The 23,753-nt window shown below is 45.6% G+C and overlaps 1 protein-coding gene across 8 annotated transcripts in view; it reads right to left on the bottom strand.

The window, feature by feature from the left end:
* TULP4 (TUB like protein 4) overlaps positions 1-23,753 on the bottom strand; it is a 200,684-nt gene that overhangs the window by 24,006 nt on the left and 152,925 nt on the right. For 6 of the 8 annotated variants that reach the window (XM_070376950.1, XM_070376951.1, XM_070376952.1 and 3 more), the window contains 3 exons: positions 12,878-13,058; positions 10,934-11,068; positions 7,379-7,545 (listed from right to left, as the gene is read on the bottom strand). In XM_070376950.1, coding sequence (XP_070233051.1) covers positions 7,379-7,545; positions 10,934-11,068; positions 12,878-13,058 — 483 coding nt within the window. The other 2 variants (XM_070376956.1, XM_070376958.1) reach the window with 2 other exon arrangements.

The raw sequence follows: 23,753 nt of genomic DNA, 5'->3' as shown, positions 1-23,753 counted from the left end.
CAGAAAAAAACATACCCCCTAAACTTCTTGGCATCAGCAACTACCTCCCCATTAGTGCAGTTTAGGACAAAAGTTCTTTTAGTAGCATAATCATGCTTAGTCATACTATAATATATAAGTGTATCAAATTCACACCCTGTACACCTGAAACTCACAAAGTGTTCATATCAAATAAATCTTAATAAAGCTGGAAATAAGTTAAGAAAATGAACACACACCACAAAATCCTTTTATACCTTGTGTATACTCGCACAGGCGCTTACACGTCCTCCTCCTCTCTACAAGGCTCGCTTCCTGCTGGTGCTCGCCTTCTTGCGCTGTTCACTGGGGCCCCAGCCTACGAGCCCTCACTATAAGTGCTGTGTTGTCTCAGAAAGCACAGGAGTCAAGGTGGCGGCACAGACACAGGGTGGGGCACCTCCATCCAGCGGCCTCGCCCTCAGCCATTTCTGGGGCCCCATCTGTAGGTGGAACAGGCATTCCCCGGTCTCACCCAACCCAGCCTCACACACAGGGCATGTCTTCTCCAGGCACGCCCCCCTGCCCAGGATCAGCTGCAGCCGAAGAGAACCGTGTCTGCCCAACATTCTCTTCCAGCAGATACACACGACTCCCACAGATGATGTTTTTGTTTGAACAGCTGTCGTCTGCTAGGGAAAAACTCAGATGCAAATCTGTAGGCTTCATCGCTTTCTCAAACTGCACAAAATGACTATTTTTAGAACCAAGGCTAGAGGTGTGGAGTTGATAATATTCAGATCTTAATCTGTTGTAGGTATTTTGCATGTAAATCTGAGGCACAAGACAAGACACTGAGCTGCATTTCGGGAGCACTGGTGTGGCAGGAACCTGGTGCCCTGGTGAATGTGCTGGACAGACACAGGTGGCCCCTGGCTGGAGATATGCGACGTTCACAGGGAGCTGGGGAGCAGCTGTGGACAGTCAGGCTGCCCTCTCTCTGTGGCAGACGCCAGCCCCGTATGAGGAGAGGGGAGAGTCTGCTCCCTCAGCCTCCCTGGCCACAGTATCACGGATGGTCAACGGCCGGTTTCAACTCCTTACAGCACATGAAGAGACGCCAAGGAGCTCCTGACCTCACTTCCTGCTGCCACATGATCCATGCCGTGCTTCCACCAATCATACTTGCCTATGAGCTGTCATCAGTCCGTCAGTGAGTCCCTGTACAGTGTATGTAGTGGGCCGGACACCTGCTGGGCATCTGGGGATTGACACAGGAGAAAAGGAATTCCCTGCTTCATGGGTCTGAGGCTCTGAGGAAGGAGGGGAGACAGGAGGGTCTTGGGCTCTGTGACAGGGACAGACGGTCTGATGGTGTCAGATGGTGACAACGCTGCAAGGTAAGAGCAGTAAGATAAGGAGCCAGAGGAAGAGCAGGGGTCATTTCAGGCAGGGGGACAGAGAAGGTGTCCCCGGAGGAAGTCTCAGCTGAGGCCTGACACGAGGGAGCTGTGGATGTGGACACAAAGATGATGCCTCTGACTGGAGCCCAAAGCTTCCCACTACTCCACCAACTGTGTGCACTGCATGGGGTCCTCTGATAACTCAGCAAAGTGAAAGTCGCTCAGTCGTGTCTGACTCTTTGTGACCCCATGGACCGTACAGTCCATGGAACCTCCAGGCCAGAATACTAGAGTGCGTAGCCTTTCCCTTCTCCAGGGGATCATCCCAACCCAGGAATCGAACTCAGCTCTCCTACACTGCAGGCAGATTCTTTACCAGCTGAGCCACAAGGGAAGCCCAAGAATACTGGAGTGGGTAGCCTATCCCTTCTCCAGCAGATCTTCCTGACTCAGGAATCGAACTGGGGTCTCCTGCATTGCAGGCAGATTCTTTACCAACTGAGCTATCAGGGAAGCCCCTAAAAACTTGAGGGGAATAAAAATAAAAAGCAGGATGTCCTTCCCTTGTTAAAGATAAGCTGTTCAAGTGAGATTAGAGTCAACAGACCACAAAAGGGTCAAACCAGCTACACTGGCCTGAGAAAAAGAAAAGGTGGCCACCCAGTTAGGTGGTTTCTGGGTGATGAGGCCCTGCTGGGGAGTCAGACCCTGGGAATGTCAGAGAGGTCTCCTGTTACCCAATCACCTGCCTTCCTTTCTGTTGTTCTTTAATCGCTCAGTTGTGCCTGACTCTTTGCAACCCCATGGACTACAGCCTGCCAGGCTCCTCTGTCAATGAGATTTCTCAGGCAAGAATACTGGAGTGGGTTGCCATTTCCTTCTCCAGGGTGTCTTCCCAACCCAGGGATTGAACCCACATCTCCTGCATTGGCAGGCAGGCTTTTTTGACTTTTACCACTGAGCCACCAAGGAAGCCTAAGCTCCCCCTAAGAAGGTGGGTATCTCTTTCAGAGGAAATACGCTTCAAATGTTTCACAGCCCCAGACAGAAGAGGATATTCAACATTTGTACAGGCATGTACACAGAAGGAAAGCCTTCAAGAACAGTTCACTTGTAAATAGACCAAGGTGGTGACTAGTCACTGTAAAACTGTGTTGGTTGGTGCCATGGACAATTCTGAATATTAAGTTACAATGATTTGACCAAAAACTAAGCCACAGTAATAAAAGCTGGCTCAGGACTCACTTACCCAAGCCTCCATTTTAAAAGAACACACACCATCCTTGAATTTTGTAAGCAGACAACCCCGGAAAGAACTTTTTCATCTATTTACAGCAAACAATGGGAAAAGAATACCTATGCCAGCTTTGTGAGAATAGGCAGAGTTAATTCTCAACAAAAGGAGGCAAGTACAGTTTTTGCTAAAAGAGTCTCCTTCAAGAGCACAGGAAGTCAATGACCATAATCACTCACTTGACTTTTCAGTGTCCACACTATCTTCCTCCTCTTTTAATTTTTTATCCAAATATCTTATATTAATACCTGAACCTTACAGAATGTAAGGCGATTCTACCAATCTGCCTTTAATACAGAAAAAGTTCATAAAGCTAAAACACACAAACCCCCAAAATCCAACAATCTAACCAAACAAAACCAAACAAAAACACACTGATCTGAATTACTGAAGCCTTTGAACTGCAGTCAGTGATGCTAAACCTCAAACTCTGTGGTCAGATGATCAGATATGCAATTACATATGTGCGTACTAAGCTGGTTCAGTCGTGTCTGACTCTTTGTGACCCGATGGACTGCAGCCCACCAGGCTCCTTTGTCCATGGGGTTTCCAAGGCAAGAATGCTGGAGTGTGTTGCTATGCCCTCCTCCAGGGGCTTTTCCTGACCCATGGATCCAACTCTCGTCTCTGGCGTTTCCTGCATTGGCAGGCGCGTTCTTTACCATTAGCGCCACCTGGGAACCCCCAATTACATAGAGATGGTCACAGATAGCAGCTGGTGTGATGGGACTCTAGACTTTTAAAGTATGACAGGCAGGAAGGAAAGGAAAATGAATTAGAGTGCATTTCCTTCTAAGAGCATCAGCCTCAAGCATTGCTGCTGTGAGTAACTCAGGGGAATCCGTTTTAAGGCGAGGCTGCCACCAGTCTGTGCTGGGCACTGGCTTTGTGCGTAATAACCTACAATCTCATTAACTTGGAAATAAATTATCCAATCTAAACTGCATTTAGTTCTTTTTATAAACAGCCCAATAAGCTGCCTAACTTCCTTCCTGCCATAAAAACGTTCCTGCCTTTGGACAACTTGAACAGCACAGTACAGACACGTGATTCTAGAATCATTACAGACGACAGTTAAGCTGCTGCCACACACAATCGATACTGTACTTGGTTTTTAAGAGCATCATTATTTAACTATATATTATTGAGGCAATTTTTCAATGGCTCAAACAGAGCCTCAAATGAAAACAGAGTCAACAATTTATTAAAATGCAGGGATGCTATGTGACTATCTTTTCCAAAGGTAGATAAGATAGCCAGTCTCTCTTATCCCTGAGCCTCAAATGGCTTAAACTCAGGATCTATGCTAGTCTCATGTGATAGCTGATGAGAACGCTTGCAGATGGTTAAGATCATTGAGCTTCTACTGCATTCTAAGCACAGTGAAGATCAGAAAAATAGAGAAACTGTGGTCTTTAAGAAAGTAAAACAAATAAACAAAAAAAGTGTAATACATGCCAGAGATAGTACACACCCTGACGGTTCACAGAGAAGAGGGGTCGCAGTCTTTGGGCAGATTTACCAAAGGACATGGCTGTGTGGACAACAGAGACGATGGATTTCCCCAAGCTGAAATGGCCAGGAAGGACAGTCTCTGTAGGGGGGATGCAAGGGAAGGGTGCCCTGAGTCAGACAGAATCATGGTCGATGCTCAGTGCACTGGGAGTGCACTGGGAGTGTGTTTCAGCGCTTCAATTCACAAATGCTCTAGCAGACATAAAAGATCTTAAGTCAGAAAGGGCTGAGAGTTCCCAAGCTCTCCTGCTTGTCTCTCAGTGAGCCTAGAGGTAGAAAGCTGGCATGAGATCTGATTGAGGGCACACAGCCTGCTGGGTCAAATATTCAACAGAAAGAACTAAGAAACCGTAACTGTCCATCCGTCAATCCACTGAACACGTACTTACTGAGCACCTATACTAAGTTCCAGGAAATAGACTGGCAGTAGGGTCACAGTTACTGTGTAAGCAAGGTAACCTCTTCTTCAATCTCAAACACACAGGGACTCCAATGTCTACGTCTGCTTTGCCACACACACTGGCCTCCTGCTAACTGCCTCAGCTCTGCTCCACTTCAGCGCCTCCCGGGTCCGCCTCATCACTTGGAACCACTTCACTTCTGAAGCAGGAGTTTGAATTTCCTATCCATGCACCGCTTCCCACCCTGTGTTTATCACTTCTTTCTGAAAATGCCTGATTATGACTTTTTTCTGGCCAGTATCAGGTCACAGAGCTTCTTCCCACTCCAACTCCATGGCTGCCCATTTCTGTAACCTTCTTCCCAGTTCCCTAAGTTCCTTCCATTCTTCATCTTTCTGCTACATAAATTTCTCCAATTCTTAGTATCAGGCAGCTTGTACCACTTCTGCCTCTAGGGGTTGCAGAGGCGGCCTGGCCTGGGCAACACTGAATCTCACTTTAAAACCACGCTGCCCTTCTCTGGCTGGGGCGTGACTCCAGCTTGTTACCTTGACTGGCTCCTACATCACCTTCTATACCCCAGCACTCAGAGCTCTGAGCTCAGGGCCCAGCTGCATAGGAGCCCCGCAAAATATGTTTGCTGGATGTTTGAACAGATGAACAAACAAATATGCTTATCTGCTCACAGAAGATTTTACATTGTCAAAACATACATTTAAATCCTGTAACTTGGGACCTTCCCAGCAGTCCAATGGTTAAGAATCTGCACATCCACTGCAAGGGGCTCAGGTTCAATCCCTGGTTGGGGAACTAAGATCCCACATGCCATGCAATGCAGCCTATATAAATAAATAAATAAAACTAATACAAATAAACATTTTTTTTTAATCCTACAACTCAACAACAAAAAAACCAAACAATCTAGTTAGGAAATGGGCAATGGCCTTGAACAGACATTTTTCTAAGGAAGATATACACATGGTCAACAAGTACATGAAAAAATGCTCAATGTAACTAATCATCTGCTGCTGCTGCTAAGTCGATTCAGTTGTGTCCAACTCCGTGCAACCCCATAAACGGCAGCCCACCAGGCTCCCCCGTCCCTGGGATTCTCCAGGCAAGAACACTGGAGTGGGTTGCCATTTCCTTCTCCAATGAATGAAAGTGAAAGTGAAGTCCCTCAGTCGTGTCTGACTCTTAGCGACCCCATGGACTGCCTACCAGGCTCCTCCATCCATGGGATTTTCCAGGCAAGAGTACTGGAGTGGGGTGCCATTGCCTTCTCCAAACTAATCATCGGGGATACACAAATCAAAACCACAGTGAGATCCACCTCGTGACCATCTGGATGGCTACCACCCAAAAGCCAGAAAACAGCAAGAGCTGGCAAGGACGTGGGGGGGTCTCTGTGTACTTCTGGTGGGAGTGTAAACTGGAGCACCCACTGTGCAAACAGTATGGAAGCTCCTCAAAAAAGTTAGAAATAGAATTACCATATAACCTAGCAATTCAACTTCTGGGCATTTATCCAATAGAACTGAAAGCAGCATCTCAAAGAGATATTTGTATATTCCTGTTCACAGCAGCATTATTCATAATAGCCAAAAGCTGGAAGGAAACCAGACATCCACTGATGGATGAATGGATGAACAAGATGTAGTTGTACACGTACAACAGCATATTCTTCAGCCTTAAAAAGGAACAAAATTCTGACACAGGCTACAATGTGGATGAAATAAGCCAGACACAAAAAGACAGACACTGCACGGTTCCACTTACACGAGGTATGCAGAATAGTAAAAAATTCACAGTCTTACACGATGAAACAGTTCTGGAGATTGGTTACACAATAATGCAATACACTTAAAAAATGGGTGAGACAGTAAATGTGTATTGTACTACAATTAAAAATATATGTATTTAGATAATTAGAGCTGGCATCTGGATTCCCAGGTGGCTCAGTGGTAAAGACTTCACCTGCCAATACAGGAGACACAAGACACATAGGTTTGATCCCTGGGTAGGGAAGAGCCCCTGGAAGAGGAAATGGCAACCCACTCTAGTAATGCTTGCCTGGAGAATCCCATGGACAGAGGAGCCTGGTGGGTTACAGTCCATGGGGGTTGCAAAGAGTTGGACACGACTGAGCACACACACAACTACAAATTTCCTAAAATCTGGCACACCTGTCTCTCTGATGAGCTGGGTCAGACTAGAACGTAAGTCCCTAGTTTATTATCACCCCCATCAACCATCAACTCACGCTCAGATCTATCTCCACTATACCTCCATGAGAGTGGAATTGTGTCTCCACTGTAATTGACCTACACCAGATCAATCTACAGACTTCTGGGAAATAAGAACAAACAGAAAGGGGCCCGCATGTGCACACTTTTTAAAAGACCTTTAAGCTTTCCTATTTATTGTTCAACAATAATTTAGCTTAAATGGAAAAGTATATTACTGGCATAACAAACAAAATCAGAGTAAATAAACAAAGATGCACCATTTACTTCTCTGCAAGTTGCTGATTTTTACTTTGTAAAGATGATAAACACTAGCTCACTCTGCTTACTCACTGTCCACCATTTAGGAATGGAAACGGATACATTTTGGTTAAAAGGCAAAAACTTTTTTTCCCCTTACTTCTTCTGGTTTATACCCTATAATTTAATTCATGGTCAACAAAAGATTAAAGTCTGCCAAAGAAAATTACAATGAGTAGAAGCAGTTCACGAGTACTTAATGGAAGTTGGGGGCAAATTAACACACTGCTGTCATAGCGTGTGTCCGACACATGTCCTTACCTGCACAAGCGTGTCCAGGGTAAAGATGTGCTCCCCACGAACGTTGTAGAACTTGACCATGGCACTCTTCAGAAGAGGGCCATTGGGGAGGTCACTGAACTGGCTTGGGCGCTCCATACCAGCAACTGCCAGGAGGTCTCCCTGCGTGCACCACTGGGCCACCACCTCTGAAACGAAAAAGAGGGAGGCAGTCAACATGAGCTGGCGGGGTGGGGGGGGGTTGTCTGTTCGGAACTCTCATTTAAGGAGTTTAAGAAATGGAGCCACTGAGCACGTACAACGGCGTCCAAGTTTCTCTTGTGAAGTCAACGGAGACTCTGAACACAGATGTTCACTACATGGGTGGGGAGTGTTCACTACGTGGGTGGGGAGTGTTCACTACAGGGATGGGAGTGTTCACTACATGGGTGGGGAGTGTTCACTACAGGGATGGGGAGTGTTCACTACATGGGTGGGGAGTGCTCACTACAAGGGTGGGGAGTGCTCACTACATGGGTGGGGAGTGTTCACTACAGGGATGGGGAGTGTTCACTACATGGGTGGGGAGTGTTCACTACATGGGTGGGGAGAGTTCACTACATGGGTGGGGAGTGCTCACTACGTGGGTGGGGAGTGTTCACTACAGGGATGGGGAGTGTTCACTACAGGGATGGGGAGTGTTCACTACATGGGTGGGGAGTGTTCACTACATGGGTGGGGAGAGTTCACTACATGGGTGGGGAGTGTTCACTACATGGGTGGGGAGTGTTCACTATATGGGTGGGGAGTGCTCACTACGTGGGTGGGGAGTGTTCACTACAGGGATGGGGAGTGTTCACTACAGGGATGGGGAGTGTTCACTACATGGGTGGGGAGTGTTCACTACATGGGTGGGGAGAGTTTACTACATGGTTGGGGAGTGCTCACTACGTGGGTGGGGAGTGTTCATTACAGGGATGGGGAGTGCTCACTACAGGGATGGGGAGTGCTCACTACATGGGTGGGGAGTGTTCATTCCATGGTTGGGGAGTGTTCACTACATGGGTGGGGAGTGTTCATTCCATGGGTGGGGAGTTCACTACATGGGTGGGGAGAGTTCACTACATGGGTGGGGAGTGTTCACTACAGGGATGGGGAGTGCTCACTACATGGGTAGGGAGTGTTCATTCCATGGGTGGGGAGTGTTCATTCCATGGGTGGGGAGAGTTCATTCCATGGGTGGGGAGTGTTCATGTAAAAGGGTGGGGAGTGTTCACTACATGGGTGGGGAGTGTTCATTCCATGGGTGGGGAGTGTTCATGTAAAAGGGTGGGGAGTGTTCACTACAGAGATGGGGAGTGTTCACTACATGGGTGGGGAGTGTTCACTACATGAGTGGGGACTGCAGGTTCCCCTGAAACACACCTAAACCAGGAGAAAACCACACATGATACATCTACTGCAGTACCAGCACTTCCACGATGAGGCGGCCACAACTACGAGAGTGCAGGTAAGGTCAGAGAACCCACCACTGTCCATCCTGAGTGTCCTTCCCTCTGCTGTGACCCCGACTCCCAGAGAGGACTCAGAGAGTTTACAAAAGCTCCAAGTGAAATGCAAATCAAGAGCAAAGCCTAAATTCAATTCATTCGATGTTCTGTGCACTACTAGGCAGATGAAGTTCAGATAAAGGACGGGTCTGTGTATCAAGGCCTTGACTTTCACCCAGCATCTGGGTGATGTGATGTGGGGTCTCAGAAAAGAAGACGATTCCTCTGCTGGATGGCAGTGTTGTCAGACACACTGTCACAGAGATGTGATGCTCACCTACGAGCCATTCAGGACCTAGAAGAAATGGTTATTAGACATTGTGTCTAATTCCAATGTGAGCAATTCACTTATTCTTGCTGGTAAAACAAGCTGCTGGTACAGTAAGATTTATGGTGTAGCTTGTTTTCCCTCAAGATCCTAAAACTGGATCTGGCTTATCCGGAGATCCCTGAATCTGGAAGCCCGTGGCCGATTCTGCAGAAAGGCTGGAGTTGAAAGGTGCACCCCATGACAGGGACGGGTTTCAGAACTTGGTCTAGATTTCGGCAGTTCCTGAGCTCCACCTGTGATCTCAGCAGCTCTCTCTCATTCACGTGCGGCACCGATTCTGACATCAACACCGAGCACATTCTGAGGTCACTGAAGTTCCCCAGTTTCCCTGGAAGACTGAAAAGCAGTCCTGGGAGAAGACAGCTCTCCAGACCCCGGGAACTGAAGGCCCACTTGTCAAGTCAGCTGCAGACGGAATCTAGAGACAGATCCCAGCAGAGGGCTGAGAGGACGCAGTTATGGACAAACACAACATGGTAAAATCTCTACAACTGGAGGCAGTAAAAGCATCAGTAAATAGAGGATTTTTCTTATAGACAGGCATAAATAAGGTTGAGTATTGGGTGGGCCCAAAACTCTGTCCAGGTTTTTCCTAATAGGTAAGTGGGTGGTGGCCCCCACAGGACGGGCCCAGACACACAGCAGATGCGCAGCAGCTAACACAGGGAAGCCCAGGGTTCAAGGCGGCCATCTGCTAGATGGCGACATGTGAGTAAGGATCTTAGTCCAAACGTTTATGAGCAAATGCGCAGGGATTTCTTTGGTGCAGTTATAACATTACACTGAGATGGCGGTAGTTCCCAAAGGTATGTCATTCTTTTGAAAAGAATAAGTTTCATAAGAATAATGCCATTTCTTGTTCTGAAGATTATATAACCAGGAACATAAAAGGATGCAGTGACAAGTGTGGGCCCCTCAATACTGAGCATGACCCAGGCCTGATCCACGACAGGCATGCAGCCATCAGGGACGCCCGGCCCCACCCCTTCCTTAGACGCCCACATCAGCGACGCATCTATTAGCCGTTAGACGTGTGCGCACTAGTGTGTGTGTGTGCGTGAGTGCGCCCGCACATGTGCACCTGTGTCCAGAGACAGGGAGGGAGAAAGAAAACGAAAAAGAAAGCGAAGGTTCCCGTTTGCCCCACCTCCATTCAGATCACAGCAGGTCCCTTTAACACGGGGACCAGAGACCACCCTGGAGCTTCTGCACTGCACCGTCCAACCCTGAAGAAACAGACTGGTTTTCCAGAGAACGCATCAGAGCCACCACCTGAGGAGACTTCCTGAACTGCACATTTCACAACACTCAGAATGCTGATGGACACCAATTTCCTCCTGAGACACCACTTCCTACCGCCCCCTCAGGAGGCCGTCAACCACTCACCACTGACCTTCACACGGACGCCTCGATTTGACAGGTTTGTCACAACCACCAGCTGCTCAAGAAGCCTCAGAACCCTGGGGGCTCCTGTGTGTTGTCTGGAGGCGAGTGCCCCCTGTCCGAGAGGACCGCTCCTCCCGAGAAGGGCAGGTGAGGACGAAGTGACTGTTGGGAGAGCTTCTTCAAGATGAGACTAGACAGGAATCGACTGGTCAGACAAGCAGAGGAGCGAGAGGAAAGACCTTCACGGACAGACTCCATTAAGCCCTGTAGAGGCCAGTGGTCAGGAGGCCTGGGAGTGACGCCCAGCTCGCAAGGCGGGCGGCTCCGTACCTTTCAGCCCTGACTGGATGATGGTGGGAGACAAGTCGTCATAGCTGTTCATCAGGCTGATATCTCCGGAGGTGAAGCTGACAGTGAGCAGGGGCTTGATGTTCTGCACCGGGATGGGGTACGCTGCCGGACCATCTGCGGGAACAGAAGTGCCGGGTGAAAATGAGGTACAAGCACGTGACCTGAACCCAGGCCCGCACCTGCAGCCCTGCGGAGGCCTGGAAACCACTAACAGTGCAGGCCAGACCCTGGGCTGGGGGGGTCACCCAGGAAGGTGGTGCTGCACAGCATCAGGCTCTAACCACAGGGGCACGGGGGGAGCCCCGGACGAGAGGTGGTGGGGACAGCAGCCCTGTGGGTACCGGGCGGGGCTCCCTGGGCTCTGGGTGCCCTGCTGAGAGTTTACCAACCTGCGTGTCTCTGGTGATATGCAAACGTGAATTACTTTAACATTACGTGACATAGGAGGATGGGTGGGAAGGTTGAAAACATTTTCTTAATCCTGGTCCAAGGTACCGAAAGCTGCCTTTCAACACTGGACGCACTTTCACTGAACATTACAGGCATCGAGCAGCCACCGTGAGTTGTTTTTACCAAAAGAGACCCCACATCTGGAGGAGGCCCAGACTGGCTGTGGCTGATGCCCAGTGTGCGTGAGTGTGAGGAGACGTGTGTGTGTGTGTGTGTGTGTGTGTGTGTGTGTGTGTATTAAGGAAGGAGCCCTGAGGGGTGCTCCTCTGCGTCCACCCCCTGCAGTGGGTCAGCCCGACACCTGCTCGCTTGCCCTGCTCAGCTCACCTGTGGAGGCTCTTATAATAACTGTCCTCTGCTTCACTTTTAAGATACTACAAGTACTGGCCTCTGTGCTCAAATTCCCAAGGTCACCAGGAACACCCTGCTCTCTCTGAAAGTCAAGTTTCAGTCTCCTCCAAACTGCCCCACTGCTTCTGAGGAGGGGAACCGGTTAGAGTGCAGCTGGGAACTAATGCTGCTCTTAGACTTCATCTGGACATGCTCCATCACCTTGGTCTCTGGACCCTGTTTCTGCCCTAGTAAGAGGGGAAGAGCAAGTATGCATTCAACCCAGTAAGTCCTGTTTTAAAAGTATACTGAGCCGAGTGCTGAAAGACACCAATCTGATCACTGCCACCAGCAGTCAGTCCTTCCGTCTCACTACTCATCTCACTACTCGTCTCCTTTAAAAAGAAAGGCCCTTTAAAAGGAGCAGGAATGGGACCCCGGGGGAGAGTCAGAGCCCTGGGGGGGCATGCTGAGGGCTGACAGTGGGGACGGCCAGGCCAGCACCCACCCCCAAGGCTTCTGCTCTGGGGCCTCAGGCATGCCTAAGGTGGCGGGGGGAGGCAGAACCCGAAATCACCCCCACCAAGGGGCTGAAACCATCTATCATGACTGGGCCAAATGTTCACAAACTCAGATGTCACCTACTCTAACATCACTGTAAGGCTTGGAGGTGGCGGGGTGAGGGCAGTGGGTTCTTCTGAACTGAGCAAGGGAAGATCTTTTGCCTGAAATAAACAGGCAGGGACATGGCAATGTGCTGGCCTTCGTCAGGGGCAGAACTAACTAACCCTTTCCTCACACAGCCAGGGTCACCGGCTTCAGTAATGTTACGGATCTAGAGCACTATGGGTTAGGACGTAGGAACAGCACAGCAGTTTTCACCTTCAGCTCTGTTCTCCCTAGGCACCACCCCCCCAATACCTCAGGGTCACGGAAACGGCCATCAGTCTCGTTCTGCGTCTAGGAAAACCAGTGAAGGGCCAAGCCACCCAACCACTGATTCTGCGAAAAGGGATGGCAGAGAGGTAGGTGACGGTCCCATCCAGGTCAGAGACTGGGTGGGCTGGCTCTGCCCTGCATTCCACTGAGAACCCTGCACGATGGGAAGGGGTCCTTCTCCTCCTGCCCTCCCAGCAGGGCCACCTTGGGGCGGGGAGTAGTCGTCCGAGTCGGTGTCGCTCTCGCTGCTGTCCTCCACCAGGAAGGCGGGGTAGTTCCAGGACATGCTGAGGATGCCATCCGACTCGTGCAGCAGGACGTGGGCCAGCATCCGGCCATGGCAGTCCATGACGATCACCTGTCCGTCGGCGGTGCCGAACAGTACCTGCAGCAGAGGAGCGGGACCCCCGATGGGCGGGCAGAGAGGACAGCGGTTGTGGCCCCACCCCACTCCCACCTCAATGTGTTCACAGGACACAATACTTGAGAACTGGAAGAAGAGACCAGTTAAGCAAAGGAGGGATACACAAAGCTTGTTAGCTGGCTCTTACTGGAAGAATTTTAGTCCTCTATTAGCGAAAGGGAACTAGTGCTGTAATAAATATGTTATGTGGACGCTTTCAAATAATGTCAAAATCACTGTCACATTTTGTGGGTTGCTTTTTTTTTTCAGTTGGAGGAGGAGGGTCAAGAAGAAGATAATATTCTCTTATTTTTCTCTAAAAAAATAAAAGAAAAGCAGCAGCAGAGGATCATCATGTGCAAGTGTACGTAAGCCTGTTTATCTTGTTGTTCCACTTCACTGAGAATAGTACCAGGGCTGACGTATTTAAGTAATAACGTTATAGTAAATTAATGGTATTAATATATTAAGTGCTTGCTTTGTACTAAGCACAATTCTAACAAAGTTTACCTCATCGACTGTCTGAATAATCCTGGCAGCTAAGCGCCAGCACTGCTGGCGTGGAGCTGAGACAGAGCTGACGCCTTGTGTACTGAGGGCTGCTCCTGGGGGCCCCAGTCACCCGCCCTGAGCACAGGGACGTGCTGGGGTGCGGGCAGGCACACGGCCAGGGCTAAGCACAAGCAGGCAGAGGAAGGCTGGACGCGGGGGTCGGGGTGATGGTGGGCGCCCGCCATCAGAGCAGCAGAGGAGCCGCTCACCCTGCTGGAAGCCCCCTGACCGGCGTCATTCTGATGGGTGGCCCTGAAATCTTTGTATTTTTTGTGTCTAATGAGAATTCTCTAATCGTTAGCAACTCATTGTGAGAACCATGCAAGTTATTTCCATTTTATAGATGCAGAAACAACTTAGCAGAGCTCAAGTAAGTTGACAAAGTCATTAAGTGGTCAAGCCAGGGCTATTTACCTAGAAAGACCAGGATTTACATAAAGGGAAAGTTATTTAAGACTCTTTAGGTCCATGCCTCTTTCTGCTTTTAAGATTCTGACATGGAGCTTTTGGAGGTCAAAGACTGTCCACAGTTGTACCCCTGGGACCTAACAAGAGCTGTGGGTACAGTGGACATTAAATAAGTATTTATGGTTACATGAGAGAGTTAAAGTCAGTGACAATCAGAAGGCAATCTTAGGACATAAATCCAGATGATTAAGAAAGACTAATTGCAAAAGAAGATATATTTCATTTAAGCAGTAATAAGCTGACAGAATTTACAGAGCTGTTGAGATAAACCAATTGTCCATCAAATATTCCTTTATACATGAGCTACATTTTAATGACTGGAAAGTAAGAAAAAAAAAAGGAAAGCTGAAACAGTTTTCCTTCAGGGCTGGTGATGAATCATTATTGAATGCTGCTTACAGGAAAAAGAGATAAGTTGTACTAGGAACACAGTAAAAGTCATTTTAGGAAAAGCTGAATTCTTGGCTGCCAGCATTGAAAATGAGTATCCACCAGCATGCCCACAAGGACCTCATGAGACGTGGGCGGGGGGGGGGGGGCAGACCCGGCAGGTGTCTCGTGAGCAGTCCGCAGTGTAGATGAAGATGGAACATGACCTCTTATAATTTCAACTACAATTTGCATATTTCAGAGGAGGAAGATGTATGGGCAGCCCTCTAAAGTGACATCCCAGGACGCAGGCTTTTATTCTCCGCTTCCCACATCCTCACTCACTTGTTCAAGCACGTCTCAAGGGCAGCGTTATACCTGGGAGCGTGTGAAGGGGTTATTTCACAGTTATGACTTTGTTTCTCATAAACATAGCTCATGAGCAGCCAACAGCAAACAGTTATTCTTCTCAAGTACCCAGAATTAAAATGTTTATCAATCCCAAACAAGCTCCCTGGGCCCTTCCACTGTAGTTCCCAGTCTCTGCTGGCATGGCGATCCTCACTATTCTTGTGTCTTACTGTGTGGCTATCTGATCTGTCTGACTTCCGTGCTAGACATAAGCTTTTGAGGACATGGACTGTGTCTGCTCTCACTGCGCTCTCCCCAGGGCCTGTCCTCAGAGGACACACAGCAGCCTCTGTGAAGGGAGGGAGGAAATGAAGCATTGTTTGAGTAACACATTTTTCCATTTTGGAGAACAGACACCATCTAGTTCCTGAATGAAGGACTGGTGGCTTAATGAGTTTTCAGTGTTCAACATCACACTAAAGCAAAAGAGGACAAGAGAACCAGCCTCCAAATTCCCCAACATTAATCAACTCCGACTGCAGCTCTCTTGGAAGTTAATGCACTGTTAAGATCAGGGAGAAGGAAAAAGGCATCCCTGACGCTTGAGCTGTCAAGCAGCGACAGAGGAAGTTACTCTGTTTTGGAACAAGTATGTCAGATAACTGAAGAACACTGATGTGATGTAAAATCAGATTTCTGAAGATCTCCTCTACTGCAAGTTCTTTAAATGCCTCATCACTTTGAAATAGATAAAGCTTCTCCAAGCCAAGGACTTCAAAGGAACAAGACAGCAAAGTCTAAACAATAATGAATACACATATGGGCAAAGGCATCACTCTCTGCAGCCTCTCCTCCCTGCTTCTGGGGCTCTGGACAGACTGGTCTGGCTCCTCTTGCCCAGGCTCGGTCTCCTCCTTTAGGCTTGGCCCAGACCCTTTCCCCTCTCTAGGAGGTCACAGTCATGTCCATGGCCTGGCTTGGTCCCTGTCCAGGCCATTCCCCTAAGCTCCAGACTCACACACTCCAACTGCCTGCCAGCCTCTGACCCCCAGATGTGTTAAAGGCCAGGCCCGTCAGAGTCAACCTGTCCCTGATGAGGTGCATGACCTCGTCTGTCCCCCGGGCCAACACACACAGCAGGTCCTCTGCCGGCAGAGACTGTGGTTTGTGCTTTATCTCCGGTCCGTACGGGGTCTGGTATGTAACAGGGATTCAGACATCACTTGTCAAGGCTTTTGAGACCCACCACACAGACTTGTCCTCACTCTAGCCATGGTCCCCACAGTACTCTGTTTCTGTGGCACCATGAGCTTCCCGAGGGCAGGTCTGTGGCCATAGGCTCTCACCTGCTGCCAGTCACCAGTGGACGCTCAGTGACTCTCAGTAAATGCATTTCTGCCCAAAGCTTTAGCCTTTGCCCAAGTTTTCCTACACATGAACAGCTTCTTTCTTTTCTTCTTTTAACTAGATCAATGCTCAAATTTTCCCATAAAACTGGCCTCCAAAACACTTTTAGTTATAGATAATTTAAATTTCTGTCTCATATTTTCCTTACTATTTCTGTTGGACTGCAGGCTTCACCGAGGGGTGGGAATAATGCTCCCTCTGTAATATGTACACTAAGAACCAAAGGTGGTAGAAACCTGCCAGCCCTTGGGTTCAATGGCTGTCCCTCTGGACACGGGACACTGCTTCAGGGCAGTGTTTAATACCATTGCAATGTTTTTTAAAAATTATGGTATCCACATATAATCTCTCCATTCTAAACTATTTTTAGATGTAATCATTTTAAATTATCACCAGCAATTTAAAATGAACTAAGCCACAGGAAGAAGACAGAAAATCATTCAAAAGATTCATGTTTTGCAACCAGTGATGATGTATCATCAGTACCTTTATCTCTGGAGACTGGTCCTCATCTACATTCTTGAATAAAGACCATGTTAGGAAATTTCAACTATAAAAATATATGCTTCTGTAAATGCAGTAGAGTTCAACGAGTAGCATACAAACTAGTCACAAAAGGAGTTGATTTTTCCCATTTATTTGCTTTTGTGATTTAAAGCTGGGGAGAGGATGATAAAGTTATTACAAATTCCGACTGCAGGCATACCTTACTTTATTATACTTTGCATACATTGTATTTTTTTAAACTAAAGGTTTGTAGCAACCCTGCATCAAGCTAGTCTGTCTATGCTGTTTTTCCAATACGATTTGGTTACTTCGTGTATCTGTGTAATATTTTGATAATTCTCACAGTATTTCAAACTTTTTCATTATTATATTTGTCATGGTGATCTGTGACCAGTGACCTTTGATATTACTATTGTAATTCTTTTGGGAAACCAGGTCCATGTAAGATGGTAAACTTGATTATTTAAATGACAACAAAGGCTCTAGAATATGACATAAACTTAGTTGATAAAGCAGGGTTTGTGGGAACTGTCTGATTTTGAAAGTTCCCCTCTGTATAGAAAGCTATCAAACATAGCACTGCATGCTACAGGGAAATGGTTCCTGCAAGGAAGAGCCGATTAATGTGGCAAGCTTCACTGCCGTCTCATTTTAGAAATGGCCACAGCCACCCCCGCATTTAGCAACCACCACCCTGAGCAGTCAGCAACCATCAACACTGAGACAAGGCCCTCCACCAACAAAAAGATTACCACTTGCTCAGATGATAGCATTTTTCTTTTTAGCAATAAAGTATTTTAAAATTAAAGGATATACATTTTTTTATTTTAGACATAATGCTATTGCATACTTTTAATAGACTACAGTATAGTATAAACATAATTTTTGTATGCACTGGGAAACCAAAAAATGTATCTGATTCACTGTAGTGCAATGGTCTGAAACCAAACCCACAATACCTCTGAGAGAGGCCTGCACCTGGTGTCAAGTGCAGTGTCAAGTGTCATGCACGGCCATGGAGGGAGGAGAGGAGGGAAGCATAGTAACGTCCCTTTGCTCCTTGGCAGGAATATTCTGTCCTGAGATGCACTGAAGTAACACTTTTGTTCTGAAAGACCATCATGTCAGCTTCAAAACACTAGCTTTCAAATGTGCTTCAAGGCTAGATTTGAGCATTTTGTGACTAATATTTTTCAGTATTTTTTCAGCCACTGACATCAGACAGTTGTAAAGGACAGAATTGCTCAATTGATTAACAGAGTATTTCCTGGTTCAAAAAAAAGGATAAAATATAACTTCACAATTGATTCTAATAATCATTTCTAAAACAGGCATTTTAAGACTTATTCTGATAAACATGGGAAAGAAATCTAGCCCAAAACAGCTATAATAAAAATTTGTATCTTTGGGCTAAACATGTAATTTTGAAGTCGTTTCATCTCCTCACTGCAGGATAACTGCTTATAAACTAACCTATAAAGAAGAGCACCTACTCTATGTTTAAAGATTTTCAGAGAAGGAAATAGTCTATCCACCTCAGGTACTGAATTTAACATTAAATAATTTTCATTGCTATAACATTCTTCCCCAAATCTTTCAGGTTCCATTTTAAAGTTTATTCATCCTTTTAAGACACCTACATATTATTTCTGGGGAGTGGAGGGGAACAGTCTAACTACAGGAGTAATTTAAAAACACATTTACCTAGGATACCTCTGGAAGGACACACACGTAACTGGAAACACCGATCACCTCTGGGGACAGAAGAGGGTGGCTGGGGGTAGTGGGGAGAAAGGGAACTTTTCATCATATATCCTTTTGAACATTTAGGATTATATACCATGTGAGTATGCTATTGAAATATACTTAAGTACACATGGAATGAAGTACAGAGAAAAGGTTCAGGAATACAGCTCCATTATCAGATCTCTGGAGCTGGATGAAATGTGCTGGGCCTGTTTGCTAAAGATCGTCTTAAGTCTACTGGCAAAACATGCTTTCCTTTGCAAAGAACTCAGAATTGGGAGTTGGCTTGCTAGGGTCTGGTTCTGTTTTGATTCCTAACTACTTATGTCACTTTGAATTGATCATTTGCCTTCCTGAGTACTGTTCTCATCTTCATCTAAAAAAAGTTGTATTAGATGAGTTCTCAAATCCTTTCCTGTTTCAAAAGGCTCCAACTCATTCAATAAATACCTAAATACATTTCTCATTATGTAGAAATAGTCATTTTTTCCTGTGGCTACTAATAAACTTCCTTAACAAAAGGGCTAAAAGGAAATGATTTCCTGGTCTGAGGAAACTGAAAACCTTGTGACTCAACAGAAGAGGTCAGGGTGCCCAGTGATGTGGGTGGGCCCAACAGCGCCTGTGGCTGCTGTCGAAGGTCAGTGAAGCCAACACCAGTCAGGGAGGCAAGATCAGATTTTATCCAGGAATCACTACTGCAGGACAAGGAGCTGATCTCCACTTCCACTTGTGCAGACATGACGGGGCATCTTAAAGGGAGAATGGGAGAGGGGAAGAGGAGGGAGGCGGGGTGCTGAATCTTGTCAAATGCTTTGTCTGCATCTACTGAGATGACCATATGGTTCTTATCCTGTATTTTGCTAATGAGTGTATCACAGTGATTGATTTTTATATGGTGAACATCTTGTTATCCCAGGGATAAATCCCACTTGACTGTTGTGTGAGATTCTTTTAATGAGCTGTTTCACTCAGTTTGCTAGTATTTTGTTGTGGATTTTTGCATCTATGTTCATCAGGGATATTGGTCTGTAATTTTCTTTCCTTACAGTGTCTTCATCTGGCGTTGGTCCCCAATACTATAAAGCTTTTAGAGGAAAACAGGCAGAACACTGACATAAATGATAGTAGTAACTTTTTCAACTCAGCTCCTAGGGTAATGGAAATAAAACAAAAATAAACAAGTGGGACCTAATTACAAAGCTTTTGCATAGCAAAGGAAATCACAAGCAAAATGAAAAGACAACCTACAGAATGGGAGAAAATGATGCAACCAACAACGGATTAATCTCCAAAATTTACAAATAGCGCGTGCAGCCCAATATCCAAGAAACCAAACAACCCAATCAAAAAATGGGCAGAGGATCTAAACAGATGTTTCTTCAAGGAGACATACAGACATACAGAGGGCCAAGAGGCACATGAAAAGACATTCAACATCGTTTTTAGAGAAATGCAAATCAAAACTACAATGAGGTATGTAGTCAGAAAGGCCATCATCAAAAAATCTACAAACAGGACCTACCTGGTGGCTCAGTGATGAATCTGCCTGCCGACGCAGGAGACATGGGTTCAAGCCCTGATCAGGGAAGACCCCATAAGCTGCGGAGCAGCTAAGCCCGTGTGCCCCAAGTACTGAACCTGTGCTCTAGAGCCTGGGAGACGCAACTATGCCACCCATGTGCCGTAACTACTGAAGACCGCACACCCTAGAGCCTGTCTGTGCTCTGCAACAGGGAAGCCACAGTGAGAAGCCCACGCATCGCAGCTAGAGAGCAGCCCGCTCGCCACAACTAGAGAAGAGCCTTGCGCAGCAGTGAAGACTCAGCACAGTCAGAACTAAACAAATAAATAAAAATTTTAAAAATCTACAAAGAATAAATGCTGGAGAAGGTGTGGAGAAAAGGGAACCTTCCTATACTGTTGTTCGGAATGTAAATTGGTATAGCCACTATGGAGAACACTGATGGAGGTTCCTTAAAAAGTTAAAAATAGAACTACCATATGATACAGCAACAGTATATTAAAAAGCAGAGACATTACATTGCTGACAAAGGTCCATCTAGTCAAAGCTATGGTTTTTCCAGTAGTCATGTATGGATGTGAGAGCTGGACCATAAAGAAAGCTGAGCACCAAAGAACTGCTGGAAGCAGCATGTGACATATTATACCACATATATAATTATTAAAACAAACTTGATGTAGTGTTTGAAATTAAAAAAAACACACATATCTGTTAGGTCTACTTGGTTTATAGAGTTGTCAAAGGGCACTGTTTCTCTATGGATTTTCCATCTGTATGTTCTATCTAGTATTGAGAGTGACAGTGAAGTCTTCTATGTTACTGGATTGCTGTCTGTTTAGATTGCTGCAGAAGTTAATTGTGGTTTTGCGTTGTTGAACTTTGCTGTTTGATATTAAAATACATTCTTAAATGTGGTTATGTTATACATCATCTTAATGTGCATTTTTCACTTTATTTTTTTGCTAATGACTTGCTGTTTGTTTTATATTTATTTAGACTAGGGAAATGATGTTAGACCAAAAGCAAATTTGAGCAATTTTCTTATTCGAGTTCAAAATGGGTAGTAAAGCAGCAGAGACAACTCACAATATCAACAACACATCTGGCCCAGGAACTGCTAACGGATGTACAATGCAGTGGTGAGTCAAGAAGCTATGCAAAAGGAGACAAGAGCCTTGACGATGAGGAGAGCAGTGGCTGGTCATTGGAAGTTGACAACGACCAACTGAGAGAATCACTGAAGCTGATCTTCTTACAACTACACAAGAAGTCGCTGAAGAACTCAATGTCGACCATTCTACAGTCATTAGGCGTTTGAAGCAAACTGGAAAGGTGAAGGGGTTCCCAGGTGGCGCTAGTTGTAAAGAACCCACTTGCCAGTGCAGGAACCATAAGAGACGTGGGTTCGATCCCTGGAGAAGGGCATGGCAACCAACTTCAGTGTTCTTGCCTGGAGAATCCCGTGGAGAGATGAGCCTGGCAAGCTACAGTCCGTAAGCTCATACTTGGGTGCCTCATGAGCTGACCCAAAATTTAAAAAAGTACTGTTGTATTGAAGTGTTGTCGTCTTCTCTTATTTTACACAACAATGAACCATTTCTCAACTGGATTATGACATGTGGTGAAATGTGTCATTTTACATGACAACCAGTGATGACCATCTCAGGGGCTAACTAAGAAGCTCGAAAGTACTTCCTAAAGCCAACTTGCACCCAAAAAAGGTCATAATCATTGTTTGGTGGTCTGCTGCCAGTCTGATCCACTGCAGATTTCTGAGTCCCAGTGAAACCATTACATCTGAGAAGTATGCTCAGCAAATGAATGAGATGCACCAAACTTCAAGGCCTGCAGCCAGCACTGGTCAACAGAATGAGTCCAATTCTCCATGACAACACCCGACCACATGTTGCACAACTAATGCTTCAAAAGTTGAATGAATTGGGCTATCAAGTTTTGCCTCATTTACTCTATTCACCTGATCTCTCGCCAACCTACTAGCACTTCTTCAAGCATCTTGACAATCTTTTTCAGGGAAAATACCTCCACAACCAGGAGGCAGAAAATGCTTTCCAAGAGTTTGCTGAATCCTGAAGCATGAATTTTTATGCTACAGTAATAAAGAAACTTATTTCTCATTGGTAAAAATGTGTTGATTGTAATGGTTCCTATTTTGATTAATATACATGTTTCAGCTTAGTTATGATGATTTCAAATTCATGGTCCAAAATCGCAATTACCTTCTCACCAACCTTAATATTTCTAATATTTGTCCTTTCACTTGTGTCAGTGTTTGCTTTATATAATAATTGAGTGTTCTATATATTTAGGTGCTCTACTAGTGCATGCATATATATTCACAATTGTTATTTCTTACTGGTAAGTTGACCCTTTTGCCTTTATGTTTTTTCTTATCTCTTGTGACAGTGCTTAACATCTATTCTGTGTGATATAGTCATCTTTGTTCTTTTGGTCATTATTTGCATGGAATATCTTTTTCCATCTCTTCACTTTCAGCCTATATATGATCTTCAACCTGAAGTGAATCTCCTACAGGAAGCATATAGTTGGATCTTATTTTTGTTTTTCTTCAGCAGACTGGTTACTTTGTATCTTTTTATTAGGGAGTTTAATTCATTTAAATTTAAAGTCATTATTAATAGGGAAGGACTTATTATTACTATCTTGTTAACTATTTTCTGTCAATCTTTTAGTTCGTTTGTCCCTCTTTTCCTCTCTTGCTATCTTACTTTGTGTTTCATTGAAATTTTTTTTATATTCATATGCTTGGATTTCTTCTTTTTCATATCATCTAGAAGTATTTTCTTTGTTCACATGGAGCTTATATGAAAGAAATTATAGCTAATGTCAGTCTATTTTATTAAACTCCTAACAACTATAGTTGCATAAAAAACTCTACTTCTAATTATTTCATTCCACTGTATTTTATGTTACTGATGTCACAATTTGTATATTTTTACATTGTGTATTCATTGACACAGTCATTTTTAATATTTATCTTTTAAATTTTATTATATCTAAAAGCATTATCAGTTCAGTTCAGTTCAGTTGCTCAGTCCTGTCTGACTCTTTGCGACCCCATGAATGGCAGCACGCCAGGCCTCCCTGTCCATCACCAACTCCCGGAGTTCACTCAAACTCATGTCCATCAAGTCGGTGATGCCATCCAGCCATCTCATCCTCTGTCATCCCCTTCTCCTCCTGCCTCCAATCCCTCCCAGCATCAGAGTCTTTTCCAATCAGTCAACTCTTCGAATGAGGTGGCCAAAATATTGGCGTTTCAGCTTTAGTATCAGTCCTTCCAAAGGACACCCAGGACTGATCTCCTTCAGAATGGACTGGTTGGATCTCCTTGCAGTCCAAGGGACTCTCAAGAGTCTTCTCCAACACCACAGTTCAAAGGCATCAATTCTTCGGCACTCAGCTTTCTTCACAGTCCAACTTTCACATCCATACATGACCAGTGGAAAAACCATAGCCTTGACTAGCTGGACCTTTGTTGGCAAAGTGATGTCTTTGCTTTTGAATATGCTATCTAGGTTGGTCATAACTTTCCTTCCAAGGAGTAAGCGTCTTTTAATTTCATGGCTGCAGTCACCATCTGCAGTGATGGTGATGAACTACTTTAGCTTCTGTGTGTCTGGGAAAGCCTTTATCTCTCTATCACTTTTGAAGTACAGTTTTGCAAGGTATTCTTGATTGGTAGTTTTTTCACTTAGCATTTTGAATATATA

Source organism: Bos mutus, chromosome 9 (assembly GCF_027580195.1).
Source record: "Bos mutus isolate GX-2022 chromosome 9, NWIPB_WYAK_1.1, whole genome shotgun sequence".
Lineage (NCBI taxonomy): Eukaryota > Metazoa > Chordata > Mammalia > Artiodactyla > Bovidae > Bos > Bos mutus.
The sequence above is the reverse complement of the archived record's forward strand: the minus strand, read 5'-3'. Positions and strand labels throughout refer to the sequence as shown.